Source organism: Oryza sativa, chromosome 11 (assembly GCF_034140825.1).
Source record: "Oryza sativa Japonica Group chromosome 11, ASM3414082v1".
In the NCBI taxonomy this organism is placed as follows: Eukaryota; Viridiplantae; Streptophyta; class Magnoliopsida; order Poales; family Poaceae; genus Oryza; species Oryza sativa.
The window spans coordinates 4,817,043-4,833,403 of record NC_089045.1 but is presented as its reverse complement, the minus strand read 5'-3'; the positions used below and the strand labels follow the sequence as shown (position 1 = coordinate 4,833,403).

The 16,361-nt window shown below is 40.2% G+C and overlaps 2 protein-coding genes across 4 annotated transcripts; both read right to left on the bottom strand.

Annotated features, from left to right (window-relative positions):
* Positions 1-238: 238 nt before the first annotated feature.
* LOC112936822 (EID1-like F-box protein 3) lies at positions 239-931 on the bottom strand. The gene is made up of 3 exons (XM_026021117.2): positions 732-931; positions 637-694; positions 239-562 (listed from the first exon to the last, which is right to left on the bottom strand). Exons 1-3 carry the CDS (start codon positions 929-931, stop codon positions 239-241), a joined length of 582 nt encoding a protein of 193 aa, XP_025876902.1.
* A 5,417-nt stretch (positions 932-6,348) lies between these two features.
* LOC4349987 (protein translocase subunit SECA2, chloroplastic) lies at positions 6,349-16,067 on the bottom strand. 3 transcript variants are annotated; one of them, XR_001540878.3, is made up of 30 exons: positions 15,648-16,067; positions 15,468-15,532; positions 15,228-15,348; positions 14,684-14,775; positions 14,456-14,521; positions 14,132-14,196; positions 13,926-14,013; positions 13,736-13,801; positions 13,528-13,643; positions 12,871-12,961; positions 11,946-12,029; positions 11,728-11,820; positions 11,548-11,643; positions 11,372-11,457; positions 10,765-10,843; positions 10,583-10,696; positions 10,386-10,481; positions 10,248-10,311; positions 9,861-10,150; positions 9,415-9,470; positions 9,194-9,311; positions 9,004-9,084; positions 8,609-8,688; positions 8,316-8,370; positions 8,160-8,229; positions 7,903-8,092; positions 7,681-7,804; positions 7,242-7,316; positions 6,884-7,154; positions 6,349-6,798 (listed from the first exon to the last, which is right to left on the bottom strand). XR_001540878.3 is itself a non-coding variant. In XM_015759620.3 (29 exons), exons 1-29 carry the CDS (start codon positions 16,039-16,041, stop codon positions 6,981-6,983), a joined length of 3,189 nt encoding a protein of 1,062 aa, XP_015615106.1. In that variant the 5' UTR covers positions 16,042-16,067; the 3' UTR covers positions 6,349-6,980. The 3 variants fall into 3 exon arrangements, 2 of the variants coding, with proteins under 2 accessions (XP_015615106.1, XP_015615107.1); XM_015759620.3 differs by having other exon boundaries at positions 6,349-7,154; XM_015759621.3 differs by having other exon boundaries at positions 6,349-7,154; positions 14,684-14,746.
* Between the last annotated feature and the right edge of the window lie 294 nt (positions 16,068-16,361).

Here is a 16,361-nt window from a genome sequence, read left to right as displayed (position 1 = left end):
TTAGGAGAAAATCCATAAAATGCCATCGACAAGCACCTTGATCCTAGAAATGCCATTGACAAACGCAACTTCCTGAAAATGCCATCGTACAAGCCTATTTCTCCCAGAAATGCCATCACACCGTTAGTCCACACCATTAGAACAAAACATTTTACAAGAATGACTAAATTGCCCTCACTCCAAATAATACTATCCCAATCCACCGGTAAAAAAAAAACTACCGCTAATGCTTGATGCGTCACATGGCCGGCCTGCCTCGAAGGCGCCGGCCTGACACGCGGCTAGCCAGAGGAAGTGGGAGGCTCACGTCAGCGGCGGCGAATGACTCGTCGTCGCTGTGGTTGGAGTCGGAGTCGGCGCTTCGCTCGCCGTCGCTGGAGGAAGAGGAGGAGAGGCGGGCGAGCCCCGCGGCGGTCATGCTCCAGACGTGGGCGCCGCAGTAGGGGCAGCGGACGTGCGGCTCGAGCGGGCCATGGTGGATGACGAGGAACGCGCGCGTCCGCGACGGCATGAACCCGCGGTACGCGCCCACGATGTCGTCGTACACTGCGCCAGCGACGGCCAGTGGCGGAGCTAGCGGCATCGTTGAGCCCGGGCGAGTAATAGCGTTTTTCGGTGATCGACTAATTTTGATAGGTGTTGACAGCTATTCGTAGTGAAGACGACATCGACGGAGCACGGGCGGCCGCCCGACCTGTCCGGGAGGTGGATCCGCCACTGGCGACGGCCACCGCGTGCTCGCAAAGTGGCCCGGCACGGCGGCGGCCGCGCGGCAGCAGAAGAAGAGCAGCTTCGCCATCACCGGCCAACCTCCCCCAATGAGTCGATGCCTGGGACCGTCGTGCGGATGCCTGCTGCCGAGGCGCCGTCGCCTGGGACCACCGTGCCTGCGGCCGACGCGCCGCCGCCTGGGACCACCGCGCCGCCGCATGCCACCTCCTCGCCGCCCGTCGCGTCAACGCCTGGGACCACCGCGCGGACGCCTGCTGCCGACGCGCCGCCGCCTGGGACCGACGCTCCGCTGCCTTCCACCTCCTCGCCGCCCGTCACGTCGACGCCTGGGACCGCTGCCACAGGCGCCGCCTGGGACCACCGCGCCGCCGCCTGGGAGCCCCGCGCCACCGCCTGCCACCTCCTCGCCGCCCGTCGCGTCGACGCCTGGAACTGATGTGCCACCGCCTGGGAGCGTCGCCTTGCCGCTGTCGCCCATCGGGAGCTGGCGATTGAAGTGGAGGGGAGGAATAGTGGCCGGCGATGGGATGGAAGAGAAGGGGATTTATCCTTTGTTGAGGAGGGTAATTTGGTCATTTTGACAAAATTAACGGTGTCTAACAGAGTGAAAGTGACGGCGATGGCATTTTTGGGACAAAATGGCTCGTACGATGGCATTTGCTGGAAGTCGCGTTCGTCGATGGCATTTCTTGGATTAGGGTGTTTGTCAATGGCATTTCATGGATTTTCCCTAGGATTAGCATCTGGAGCAGTACTTATTGTTATATGCAATCAAATAAAAAAATTTAGTAGTGGGCAAATTATATTCTGAGAACATTGTGTTTATTTAAAATCTTTTCAACTAATTATGGGGAATTGCTTGTTTAAAATTTCTCTTCTGGTTTTTACAGCATATATATAGCCTTTTTTCAGCGTTTTCTAATGGGTTGTTTTATTTTCATTTGAAATATTGATGGTCTTATATTCAAATTTTTGGTGTGTTTGATCACAAGAAATACATCTAGGCCCTATTTGGAGCCTGAACGTTTTCCCTTTCTTTACAAAATTAAATTGTTTCGCGGCAATAATCCTAATTAAGCATTTAAACTCCAAATAGATGGAGCTCAATGTTGTATTTGTAACTCTGTATGATACTCTCTCCGTCCCATAATATAGCAATCTATCCAGATTCGTTGTACGAAATATCCCATCCGATTCTAGGTTTTTATATTATGAGATGGAGGGAGTAGTATAATAATATGTTCAACTACCACTGAATTAGAGTACCCAAGTGGAATTATGGATCGGGATCCTCTCTTGTTTCAGGGAAATAATTTCTCCAGTGATTTCGATCAGTACTACATCGTCTCAGAATATAAAATATTTTAAGTGGACACGGTTATTAAGAAAGTAGGTTGGATTAAATGACGAGAGATCGTGATTGGTTGAAAAATATAAGTATGTGAGAAAAATAAATGATGAAGGGTTATAATTGGTAGAGAAGAGAATGTTGATGGAGAAATTGTTATATTTGAAGACAAATTCTAAATGCTAGAAGTTGTTATATTTTGGAGCATATAGAGTAGTTTTTTATTGGGTGATATAATTCTACCTTCTAGAATACACTGTTCTTTAATTTAATGTATCTATCAATCAACTGGTGGGGTAAAGAACTAAAGACATGTTGCTGACAGTTACTGCATTGAATCCTGTTAAATTCTATAGATCCCTACTACTGGCATTTTCTTATAACCTCTTTTCTTTCTTCCTTTAATTAATTTTCCCTGCCGTGTGGGTGTGAAAAACTGAAATAATATATTTTTCTTGGCAAGCTGAATTAAAATATTCACTCTCTTCCCAAATAGAACAACCTGGTAATACTAAGAATTTACATATATTTCCAATTCAAATTCATAGTACTTTATTATGTCAAATTCGATACTAACTTGTTATATCGAATTAGAATGGAAAGAGTAATTAAGGTTTCCCTCATGTTACTACATTTACATCAACTCATTAAGAGTAGAGCATATTCTTACCATCCCATGTGTCAGGATCAAAATCGTCATTCTCTCTTTTCCCGTGGAATACGAATATTGTAAACCTATGGCTAAGAAATAAAAAGGAGAAAAAAATATTCTCTAGGTAACTAGCTTGCCATGTATGACAACAACGTTTTGTTTATATATTAAGGTGGATTTGCTTGCTGGATCTTTTAGTTCGATATGACAAAAAAAAATGTAATTCATACAAATGATAAATTAGCAGCATTTATACGGATCTGAGCAACTGAGAAGGTGGATGGCGATCAGTTTTTTTTTGCAAAATGATAAAAATTCTTACTGAGGTCCTCGCAAAAGAAAAACTTAATTATGCTAGATCGTGTTAATGCATTATTATTAATAATTTCTAGTCAGTGATGATATAACACACTTGTATATTGAGTTTTAGAAGTTAGTAGGCATCAACTATGTAGATAGTATAGATTTGCAGCTATTTTGGTTCGGCATATTTAGATATGGCAATGTATTGGTTGTGTACATTTTCATTAATGCATAGACCAAGAGTTGTTAGGACAGCCCCAACCTTTCACCTCAGCCAGTGAACATCCCCTTAAATATATTGTCACTTAAGTTAAAAAAAAAAAACTAAGATGGTAAAATAGTTAGTGAGAGAGAAAAGATGAAGGACCATTTCTCATGTAAGAAATTAGCTTTACACAAGAACCAATAATAAAAACAAGAAGATAGGTTGATGAAAGGAGAGAAAAGAGAGGTGATTAGATGAGAATTTATTTTGGGAGTATCTATATTTATGGCGCCATATTTTTCACCAAAAAATAGTTTGCATATATTTACATTGTAAATACACTAAAATGTATCTCAAAATTACATATGTAATTAGTTTATAATTATAGTGTAAGTATAATGTGATTATGATGTAACTAATATATATACTAATTACCTATACTTAAATTTGTTTAATTACCTATACTTAAATTTGTTTATATGGATTCCTACATCTTTTTCAGATGTATTAGTACGACAATAGACTCCCAACTTTCAAAGAAATATTTTCAATGAACACTACCATGCTAATCAAGCGTTGATTTGTGTAATCCAAGATTTGAACTTTTTACCCAAAAATCTGTAAAGATTTATAGCAAAACTGTTTATTTTTGAAGAAACCACATTAGATATATAATCTCTATACATAGTGTTTATATGACATGATAAGTATGAAAACTGCATGATAATTTCTGATTTGGATTATCTTTAGTTAATTATCTTATATAAAGTAATTAACTCCGCATAAATTAAAAAAAGTACTCATCAAACAAGAGGAAAATTTAATTTGGTGTCCCATTATTTAGCGAAATTTATCTGTTGATGATTCGCTACCCTCTGTCTATGCCACATGGGTCCTAAGGACACATGTCATTGATGATTTATGGGTAAATAAACTAACTATTGTCGACAAAGGCCCATACTGTCAACTACTGAACTTCAAAGGCTTTGACCAGATGTAGATGTGGTCATGGTCTTCGTTCAAAGCCAAGCTAGCTGTTGATGCCTGCCTATGAGCCTATCATATGTGAGTCGATTTCAATCCATCATCCCTCGGCGAAGACTGCCAATTTATGCTTCAAAAGTCTGTGCCAAACAGTGAAAAAAAATCCGAGGAATTTACATGCTTTTTGTTGCATTATTACTGCTTCAGATCTACAGATGTTGGACCTACTAACTAATGACCATCAGGACAATAATACAGTGAAAGTCACTGTGTGTCTGTACCCTCACTTGACCAGTAAAACATTGTAATGTCATATGATGCTAAACCATACCTGAGCCGTTCGATCAGGCTAAGAACACCAGATGGACGGCTCACATCGATCGAGAGGTACAGGAGGCTCCTATCAATCCCATCCCCTTCTTCTGAGTGTGACCTCCTTCATCCAACATGCGATCCACGCCATTGGTTTCTGATCGAACGGCTCATGCCAATGTCGATTAGTATGCATGATATAATCATATACATCAAGATAGAGATTGTGAGAGGTTGGCTGGGAAGATGAAGTGCGTCGGCGACGACACGACTAAGTACAGTGCAAACGTCGGTCAAGATCCTCGAGAACAAACATTTGCATGTACTCGTGTCCCAACGCTAGGACATACAATTACAATGATGGAGATCTTCTGGTCTTGGTCCAAGTCCACTAGAAGTCTCCTTCAGTGCTTCGGAACTTAATTTGAAATCATAAAAGTTGTGGATGCTGCTGACTCCCTACCAGTGAGGCAATAGCTGTTGTCATGTTGTTCATCACATTCTTGTATGTTGGTGATGGGAATATAATGCCACAAGAAATTAATCCATTTTTTATACTAGCTCAGACTCTAGCCAAATTTGCTTTTCTGTTTAACTGTTGATTACTTGTATCATGCTAGTTTATTTGGTGAGCAATGATGATTGATGACAATACACAACTAACATGAGATAAAGTGTGGTGCATCATTAATAAGTCAAAATGATTCATATTAGATATATGCTGAAACAAGCTTGGAAGTCATCCATCCAAAATCCAAACCACCCAACTATGCCAGATAACTAGATTACTATTGATGACACATACTTCTCCGTCCCAAAATATAGCAATAACGAATTAGACACAACCTACTATTACGAATCTAGATGAATACGTCCAAATTCATAGTACTCGGTTGTTTCAAATTCAATACCAGGTTACTATATTTTATGACGAAGGTAGTAATAGGATAACAAGCACAAGCAATGAGATGCGCTTCTAGCGCAGTTGGCACAAGCGTTCAGTGTGAACGTTGCAGCCAGGGTTCGATTTCTGAACTCCTCACCTTCCGCCTGGATTAAATGAAGGGTTGAAAATATGTGGCTCCTCCTATCTTAATTCCATTGGATGGCTAGCTCCTTCTAGCCATCCCAACCTTTTTTTTTTAACAAGCACAGGCAATGATTTCAATATAGCACATCATCAGTATGATGTCAGAGGCACACTCTTGAGAAAGTGATGAAAGCAATGCTTAAAAGGAGTGGGCAAGCCGCCCACGCGAAACAAACGCGTGTAAGGCAAGAGAAATCCTCTCATACTTTTTATATGTGCAACATGTCTGATGGCTTCTTTGATAGCTACTCCAAAACATCCAAAAAGAAACACTCATAGCACTGCGTGTTGCATGGGTCATCATCAGCAAGCAGCACCTTATCCCCATTGGCTTAAAATCTTCTCTCTAACAGGACTTAAAATCACTTTGGCTCATCAAGCTATAGCAATTAAATGGCATGAATAGCTATAGAAATGGAAACAGTGTATAAGATCAACTGGTATTTTCCATAGTGATAATGCAATTGTAGAGTACTCAACAGTACAAATACAAGGTACAAATAAATACCAAAATATATGATAAGTATCAGTCTCATGTACAGGGTTGGGAAGGTATTTTGCAAATGTGAAAGCATGGCAATGCAGACCTCGGGCGATTGACTTATCATCATCATGAAAAGGCAGCAACTCACACAACGTTAAATGCTGCCACTAGCACATGAAGGGCAAGAGTTCATTGTCCACAAGTAAAGAGATTCCACATGCACTCATTTGACAAGAGGTGAGCAAACGAGAGGTCTCTCTGTGCCCAGTACTTGAAAAGGTTGAAATTCATACATTGTCGGTATACATTTCACTCGCATGCAAAAGTACAAAGTGGACCTGTGGGGATAACAATGGTGATATGGGTAATACAATGTGGACAATTATCAATTTGTACTCCTACGTTACAAGTACAGCCGCTTTCTTGATGAAGAACCCTATTCTTTTGCATCAAGATGTGAGCGCAAGTCAAAATTTGTACAGGCTTCGCAGCTAGCATTAGCATAAAAACTCCCTTCATATCAAGTTCTGATTTTTACAGAGTGAACACAGGGTCTAATTCTATGTCATGTGGTGCTATCGCTTAGTAATTCTGCTAAAATAAAGTAAGTGCCTAAACTACCTAGACTCCTGGGGAACAGGGGATCTACTCATGTGAAAGCTCATTGTGACTGACTCAAGAGTCAAAGCTGCTTCGAGGAAAAAAAAGGAGTCAAGCTGTTGATTCAAAGTTTTCATGAATCATGTAAGGTGATTTTGGCCAAAAACACATACCGGTATGAGGAATATTGAAGAGCCATGCATCACAATTTCAGGAAGTATCTGATACGCGTTCTCTTGAGAAATTTATATGATATGATGATGCTTTTGGCTATTTATCACCTGTATTGAAGATTTCCTCAGACTCCATTGGAGATGACCAGTAATGGAGTAGTGATTCCACTGTCAATCTCCGTGTGGCACCCAACATCGAGATGAAGAACCGACAACCATCAATCTTGTATTCTTCTAAAGGGTTTCTATGTCCAAAGCTCCGCACATTCACCTAGAAAAAGAAAATCAAAATCAACACCAGAAAGCTGTGACAGGAGAAGAGTAAATCAGAAGATTTAAAGGAACATATTGGAACTACCGCAGAACTAAGCTTGTTCATGTTCACCAAATGGTCCTTCCACAGAGTATCAAGAGTCTTCAGTAGTATTTCCCTCTGCAATTCAAGGAAAATGAAGATAGTGGGCAACAAATATGCTTTGATTACAGAAAAAGAGTACAGTCATATCAACAAGGCATAGCATTTGTCAATAAACACCGTAATTCCCTATAGTTGGCATGATCACATTAGCCCATAAGTTGAGGGTTTTTTTTTCATTTTAATCACATATTTGCTTGTAGAACTAATAATCTGCAATACATAGATTGTTCAGGACTTAAAAATGAACATAGAATAACATTACGCCCAGAATGATTCGTTGATTGCGAAGTGCCCAATATAGACCTCCACAGAATACACAGGTTTAGTTGGGTTTTATCTCCAACAAAACTGCATAAACAAATTAGTGATAGAAGCAAACCTCAATTCCTCGAATGTATGCATCATCATAACGGGACTCTTGCACAGCATCCAAGTATGTAGCTATTAGAAAATCCCCAAAATATTTGCGAAGCATATTGACAATGTACGTGTATCTTCCTTTCCTGGATTGTTTGTCACGGAGTACAGAAAAACTATTGGTAACTGTAGATGGATGTAAAACCACACTTCAAGCAAAAGCATAAATGGTGTCACAACTCACTTCGATGCATCATCAACACATATGGCAAGCCACCGCATCATTGAAGATGTTCTCTTCCAGATTCCTCTGAATGAATTAGGTGATACTGGCATATTTGGAAGAGTAAAATTATCAACATTCACAGGGCCATATTCATGAATTTGCTCAAGTGATGATAGCAAGTCTTCCTCTTGAATTTCCTTGAATGGTTCTGCAAAGCATCTCAAGGTCAGGATATCTACTAAATATTAGCAGGGGCTAAATATCATGTCTATTACCATCAAGTAACGTTCCACCTAGACTGCCAAACTCGTCCAAAAGGTTTGCCAACTTCCACGTGTTAGGAGGCTGAAGAAAAGGTAAGGTGAGCAACTGATATAGAACAAAAATATGCATCCTAGAAAGGAACTTAAGAATCAGATCTGCTGAAGTACCTTCTGGGGATCAGCATTTCCCAAGATAATATCATCAGCTACAGCTTGCATGTACCTATAAGTATTTCAAGGGACACAATGATATCCCAGTCAGTAACGTGCTTCTGAAACCTATCAGGCTAAACCCTTTAAATAGATTATCTCTATCCATCTATACCCTTAAAAATATATTATCTATTCTGCAGTTTTGATCCAAGAGAATGACTATGTTAGAATATGTCTGAATGTGTCTAGCTCTTGGTTAACCATTTTATTAGCTACATTTTGAATTTAATAAGAGAAGGTAAACTTACTGAAAGATTTGCTCACTGCAGCTTTCAGAGTCACCTGATAATATAACCTGTCTAAGGTTATAAACATGCTTTCTTTGTACCTATCAATAATATAAACAGTGCCCTGTTAATAAGTATGCAAGGAAGAAAAAATACAAAATTTGGCTAAGAACTTAGCCAAGTTATGTCAATTGGGGAATTAAGGCCCCAGTAATAAGCACAATGAAAGCAAAACCATTTGGTATAGAATTCCGGATTAGAAAGTAGCACACAGCACAGTTGATATGAATCAACACTCAAGAGGGGCATGCACATTAACAGTAGTGTGTGGCTACCAGTAAAATAAATCAGAGTTCAAATACTCAAATTGGGTATAGAAGTAGGGATAAGTATGTTAACTGGGAATAATAATATACCTCCAAGACTTCATCAAACTCAACAAGACTTTTCCTAATACCAAAATAATACTTTTCTGCATTGATTTGAAGACCTAGAAGCTGCATTTGAAAAGGCAATGCATGTAAACAAGACAAAACACTGTCATATCAAAACAAAAGAAACACTGAATTGCTAACGTTCAGCATGGCTAGAAAAAGGCAGTATGACCTGTTTTACAACAGCATTGCTCTCAATAGCTATGTCTTCATCATTTGTTATCCTTGATATAAGTCTCACAGCCCATTCAGTGTCCAAATTGAATTTCCGGAACATTTCATCTTGTAAGCTGGTTGACCAATTAGGGGCAGTTAGTTTCAAGTGAATAGATAAGATCAGAGTGTATGCCAAAATTTATAGAGATAAATGCTTATGTTTGGGAAGAGACATACCTAACCATAAACCTTGTTGACCCAGGATCACCTTGTCTGCCAGCTCTGCCACGTAACTACAGGGGAAAAAAACATACAGATTTAATGACACTGTAGCAGCAAAACATTTCATAACTCAGGGCCATATTCAGTAACTCCACAAGCTTTAGAAGTCAAAGATTGTATCAGAAGAACAAATTTTGCATGTGACACATCTGCAGAGCACTACAGACTAGTCAAAGGGGAGACAATAGCAAAACATGAACACAAAATCACCGACTGTATTTATATATAAAAAGAAAATGAAGAGAGAAGCAGTATCTGATCTCAACATGTCATATTTGCAGTTCAGTACTAATTTACTAAATTTAAAATTATTTGATCTCAAACATCAAATCACCTGACCCGTAGGGTTTCATGTGATACAAAAACCTAAGCAGCATCGCAGGTAGAAAGTATCCCCTTACTTGGTTATCTATTCGGCGTGACTCATGCAAAGAAGTTCCTATTACATGGAGACCCCCTAATGCCTTCACCTCAGCACCTTCAGTAGAACAATGAATTTCACAATCCCTCAATACAGTAAGATAAGCAAGTCCTATTGTATCACAAAGAGGATACATCTCAGACTCTTCAGCCAAGCGATCTTGCAGTTTCTCCATCCCAATAGTATGACTCATTTCTACAGACTCAGCAATAGTAGATTTTGCCTTCTGAAAAGGCCATTCATTTCTTTCGCTTCTCTGAACATATTTCGCTACAAGTAACAAGAAAGGGTGAGCCAAACAAAAATAAATAAATAAAAGCTTTCTAGAAGTTCTATAATGTACTGTCATTGATACTTCAATACATACCTATGATTGCAGCTTTAGCAAGCAGGCCTAGCGATGATGGCCCAAGTTTAATTTTGGAGAGACCCTACAGAAAATAAAGGGAAACAGTGTGAAACACCTGTGAGGTTTTTAGGCGGAGAAGGCTCTAAAATGAACCACCTTGTGGGATGTGGATTCGCCTACGGTTTCAACATCTGGGGGTTCATGGGTAAGAAATGGAAGCACATTATCTTCTATAATTTCTTTTGCAAGCATCTAGTAAAGGGAAAAAAATCAGACCATGAAGATAATGTTGTTAGTGGTTTTCGGATATAAGAAAATGCAATGGTAAGAGACTAAAAGTATGGATAACTAACCTTAGGGTTACCACCTAAAATAATATCTGTTCCTCTGCCAGCCATGTTAGTTGAAATTGTAATAGCATGTTTCCTTCCGGCTTGTGCAACAATTTCAGCTTCTCTTGCGGCATACTGTTGAGAATGATGCAATTAGCTATAAACGAGGAGGAATAAGTTGAACTAAAAGCAAGATATCAAACCTTTGGCCTTGCATTAAGGACATTGTGAGGAATATTGCGAGCTTTAAGAAGATCTGACAAGTACTCTGAACTCTCAACACTGTAACAGGTATATACACCATTAGCTTCAAACAAGAAAACAGACAAATAAACAAGCACAAACTAACATATACGGGAGCATACAGTTACATCCTCACAAAATTTGCTCTCTGCCAGGGCTAGGCTAACTACTTAGAATTCTTTTAACTGTATTCCTATCATACAAGAGTAGCTAATCAGGATTGTGTTGAATTGGCAGAATCTCTCTAAAGCAAACATGGGATCTGCACTCCTGCATCCCACCCATCAACTCATAACCCCCTAAGAGATAAGATGATGTGGTGAAAATTGTTTGCTACACAATTATATATTCATAATCCCAACAACCATAGAAACAAGTTACAACAGATGAACAGAAGCAACTATCACTCTACGAAAAAAGTATAAAATCAAAATATTGCACACTTCAAAATTCAGGTGATGGAATCTAATAGTCATAGTTCATAAAGTACATTTGATGTTATTTCAAGCAGTCGTGAACATATTGTTTTGGATTGCAACAAAATGGATTTGCTATAAGGAAGTTCACCTTGTAGTGCCAACTAAAACTGGACGACCCAAATGAAACATGGACTCTACCTCTGCCCGCACATATTGCCATTTACCTCTTGCAGTCTACAAAGAGTAATGATATAGATCATTTTTTTTTGTCACCAAAGAGAGAAACTGCATATTATTTTATGAACTAATCATCACAATCCTTACTGCAAAAGCTTGGATAGGCAAGTCCACCCGTATATTTGGCAGATTTGTGGGCACTTCAATAACTGGCGTCTTAAACATCTTCAGAAATTCCTTTTCCTGTAAAATCATCATCATGCCATTTGAGCACAAATTATAAAAAGTAAAAAATAACCCAGAAAATAGTTAAATAGATATCTGTACCTCTGTTTTAGCTGTCCCTGTCATCCCAGAAAGTTTAGGATAAAGCTTAAATAACGATTGATATGTAATCTGAGCCACGATTACTGAATCTGCCTAATGAAATTGCAATTAGCATTGGTCACAGAAATTGTCATAAATTAAAAAAAAAGGAAACTAATCGGTGTAATCTGATACTAGATCCATTTGTATAAACCGGCTATGCATAAGTCAATACTGACCTGAATTTTGAGGCCTTCTTTTGCTTCTACTGCTTGATGAATACCATCAGACCACCTTCTTTTTGGTTCAACTCGGCCAGTTAGCTGGAAAAGCATTAGCATTATTGTCCCAGATCATAGGCTTCCCAAAATATGTAATGGTAACGGACCCATAGGCAAATTTAAGATCAAGAGGATATATAGAACATAACCTCAAAAAGAGTAAGAATAATGATACTAATGCCATTAATTGGAACAATGCAGTACTGTAGGATGGGCATGACAACCTTGAAGGAAAGGTTCCACATTATGATCTATAAAGCATGAAATGAAGTTCCAAATCAACAATTGGAAGTCTTAGTCATCCCATGATAAAGTAGATTACTTTGCAAAGCCTATCAAGGCACGTCAGCATTAGAATTGCATTGGTGTATTGTAATGGGATCTGTTCAGTGGTTGTTAGATGGGTGTTGTACTGCTACCATTACCAGAGGAGATGTACCCCAAGATTGAAGAAATGGAAAGTGTCACAAAGGAATAGCACATCCTGGATACAATGAAGGTTTGAGCTAACAGAGCTATGTTATTCTCGAACGTTCTACCAGATTTACAACAATACAACTGAAAGCATTGTATATTTGTACCTAACACATTGACAATTGTTTGGGACTCCTGCAATCTAATTTTACATGATATTAGGATGATACAGTGTAACAATGATAGATTTCTGCTTCCTATCCACCAAAAAAGCCTTGCTGTGAACATATCCTTTAGAGAAGCAACCTTGTTTTGAAATTAACATCTGCCGAGTTGGTTCTTTGAAAGAGAATGTTATGCTCTTATCCAATATTTTGCGCAACAGACAGCTTTGTCTCTGTATTATGGATTTATGGTAAGTATGAAACTAACAGAATCCTTGTCAACAATACCGAAACAGAGATATTACCTCATTAATTATGAGAGCTTTTCCATCCCTCACAATATATTGGACATCCCTGCGGTAAAACTCTTTGGCCTTCAATGCATTCATCACAAATCTGTAGCATTGTGACAAGTTTATGGTTAAAATCACTAGTTAATGCATGCACAAGTTGCTATTATATTGGTTGTACCTATCATGTAGCAGCATTCATTAACTCTATAGGTTCAGCAGTTTTTTGGATGTGGAGGTGATAAAAGATGTGCATCAGCATAAAATTATTATTTTCCAACCACAATTCTCTTCTACTCCCTTCAGTTATTTCGCATAGAAATAAAAAATTCTAACTATACTAAAAAATAGTGGGTTCATCGTTTCTATGGTTCCCTTTTAAACGGCGAGGCGCTCGCTATACACGGAGCCCTTTCTTTCATTTCATCAAAGGGTACTGTGTGTATAGTTCACATTCTTTAGCTCTACCAATCCATTCTAAACAACTCAAGGTTGCCATGGAAGAACAATGACATTTCTGCCTTGCTTGGTTAGGGCTCATCAATTTTAATGCATTCCACAAAAGTACAAAGAAATGCACTTCATTAGTTGTCTTGCAATACTTGCACTTGCACAAAGCAAGAAAACCACATTCAGACAAAAACTACATAAAGAAATAAACAGTGATTGCACCTTGCCCATGGATCGTTCTCATCCCATAGATCATTTGTCTCAAGAATCATCTCAGCACAAGTAACTCCATCCTCTGTGAGATCTATATTATTGCTCTTTAGTTCAACAGTGTAATGCTGCAGAATAAATTAATACAACAGTTTAGCAATTACTAGAAAACCATGACCCCTTGTAATACTTAGGTTTGGCATACAAGAACAATACTCACAAAACCCTCCATAAGAAGGTCTGCAGCTTTAGCAGCTACTGGATACCGTGCCGCATCTCTATTATCCTAATAACAGGGCAGGAATTAGCAAATGTCTTACAATAAGTTTGGTAAATATATTACATTTTGACCAGTTGAGAAACAACAAATGTCTAAAAGAATAAGCCTAGAGAAAGAATTAGCAATAAACCTCTCCACTTATTAACAATGGGTTTCTTCCCTCATCAATAAGCACTGAGTCCACTTCATCCACAATTGCAAAATGGAATGGTGTCGGCCTGTTAAATCATGTGTTAATTTTAATAGTGAAATTTTCTCCTAATGTGTTCCCTTCGAATCAAAAGGAAACATGAAGAACAAAGTTCTGCAATGTAAAAGTGAAAGTATAAAATGTACCATCTCATAACTAGCTGTTCTTTGTTCCGTGATAAGTTATCACGAAGATAGTCAAATCCAAGCTCCTGTAAGTTATGAGTAATCTTTGAGAACCTAGATGTATGGAGAACTCACCAAATAATACCATAAAAGTACTAAATAAGAAGGTAAAAGGTCACATATACAAGTATTTGTATGTGCTGGTCACAATTAGCATCTAATCAAAGTGTCAAAGTCAACTTGAAGAAATACACAAAGATACCACGGAGAAAAAGATTGTCCCCTAAATCTAGATAACCACGTGATAAGACTATTTAAATGTTGATCCTCTATTGGACATCTTACCGAGTTGTTAGTGTATGTAATGTCACACCTATAGTTGGCTCTTCTCTCGTCAGCCTTCATACCAGCCTTGAGGATATGTAAAAAAACAGAGTGACACAAAGTTATAATGTTATATGTTTGCCTCCAATGATTTCTACAAAATAAAGTAACACTACCAGGTATTTCAATGCCAGCAAGAGGAAGGTGTAGAAAGTACAACAAAAGCATTGTTCACCATAATGTCAATACCTGAATTAGACCCACGGAAAGACCAAGAAAACGATGCACACGACCCATCCATTCAGCATCTCGCTGTGCCAAATAATCATTTACAGTCACAACTGAAAAAGGATCACAGTGCTTATAAAATCTGAATGAAAGGAAAAGATAAATAGAGCTTAATATGAAATGTTCTAAGTGCGACAGATCAATGCATACGCGACAAAGAAAATCGACCTTAGATAATTGTCTTTGTTCGGATCTTTAAACATGACCAAGAAGCATATATTTCATACTAACAGTGATTACATAAATGACTAGCACGTCTTTTGTGCGTAGTTATCTAAAGGTAATGACAAGGTAAAGATGTGATCCACTAAATGTCTTAACTCTTTAACACATTGTGAAGAAGCAGCAGACAGTAGTCAATGTATGGAATGTGACAGCTACAAATACAAAATGTGCAGTCATACACTAAGCCTAAATGCCTAATTGCACATGGCGCAACAGATTCCACAGAACAACTTAAAGTAGACAGATGATCAACAAAATACGATATCAACTCAGATAGTACCATGAACGCCTTCGCTTGTGAGCGCATTGAGATAAGCCGCCAAGGTAGACACAAGCGTCTTCCCCTCGCCAGTCTTCATCTCCGCGATGCACCCATCATGCAGTACAGCACCACCTATTATCTAACACAAACATCAAGGAAACACAGCTGAATCACTCCCACAATCAACACCAGCTCAAATGCTCAATCATCCCCAACCAATTACTGAACATAAAACTGACCAAGCTGAGGTCAGGATACCTGGACATCGAAGTGGCGCATCCCCAGCGTCCTCCTCGCCGCCTCCCTCACCACGGCAAACGCCTCTGGACAGCAGAAGCAAGCAACGCACCGACGCAATCAGATGGGGACCAAACAAAAACGCCAGAATGCAGCAGTTTCAGCACTGGGCGGGCGGGCGGGCGGCGGCGGGTTGAGTACCTGCTTGGACGTCGGCGAGCGTCTCCCCACGGGCGAGGCGGGCGCGGAACTCGTCCGTCTTCGCCCTGAGCCGCTCGTCGGTGAGCCCCCGGAGCCGCGGCTCGAGCGCCCCCACGGCGTCCACGAGGCGACGGTAGTCCCGCACCACCCAGGCGTTGAGGCTACATAGGTCCCTCCACGACCCGGGCTTCCCCGCAGCGGCGGCCGCGACGGTGGCGGCGGCGGCGTTGCAGGAGAGAGTAGGAGGCCGCTTGGGCCTGGCGCTGTATACCGGCGAGAGTATGGAGCTTGTGGGGAGGAGGCGGGGCGGGGGAGTGACGGCGGAGACGAGGAGGATGGAAGGGGCGGAGGAGGAGAGAGAGGCGGCGGCGGCGGTGGCGCCGGCGAACGCCATGCGAGAGGGGTGAGAGATGAGGTGGTGGGGACTCGGGAGAGTGGGGCCAGTGGGGTTGGGGGAGGGAGGATGGAACGAGGACTTACATGTGGGCCATAGATTCGTGCGTGGGCCTCCAGTGCTCGGGCCCATTAAAAGCTTGTCCGTATGGGCCGAACTGACGGGCCATCTATTTTTACTACATAAATCGAGAAAGGAATAAGTCCACTTTGACTCTCCTAAAAGTGACCCGAATCTAATATATGTCCATAAACCGCAAAACCGGATATCTCGACCCCTGAACTATTAAAACCGGTGCAATTTGACTCCCTTGATGGTTT

Excerpts from the sequence above, each read along its gene's own strand:
- LOC4349987 (XM_015759620.3), bottom strand. The coding sequence starts at position 16,041 with ATGGCGTTCGCCGGCGCCACCGCCGCCGCCGCCTCTCTCTCCTCCTCC. Across the intron at positions 10,312-10,385 it reads GCGAATCCACATCCCACAAG|GGTCTCTCCAAAATTAAACT; the intron begins GTGGTTCATTTT and ends TATTTTCTGTAG. Across the intron at positions 8,689-9,003 it reads AGTTTGATGAAGTCTTGGAG|GTACAAAGAAAGCATGTTTA; the intron begins GTATATTATTAT and ends TATTATTGATAG.
- LOC112936822 (XM_026021117.2), bottom strand. The coding sequence starts at position 931 with ATGCGGCGGCGCGGTGGTCCCAGGCGGCGGCGCGTCGGCCGCAGGCAC. Across the intron at positions 695-731 it reads GGCCACTTTGCGAGCACGCG|GTCGGGCGGCCGCCCGTGCT; the intron begins GTGGCCGTCGCC and ends CCTCCCGGACAG. Across the intron at positions 563-636 it reads CTACGAATAGCTGTCAACAC|GCCGTCGCTGGCGCAGTGTA; the intron begins CTATCAAAATTA and ends GCTCCGCCACTG.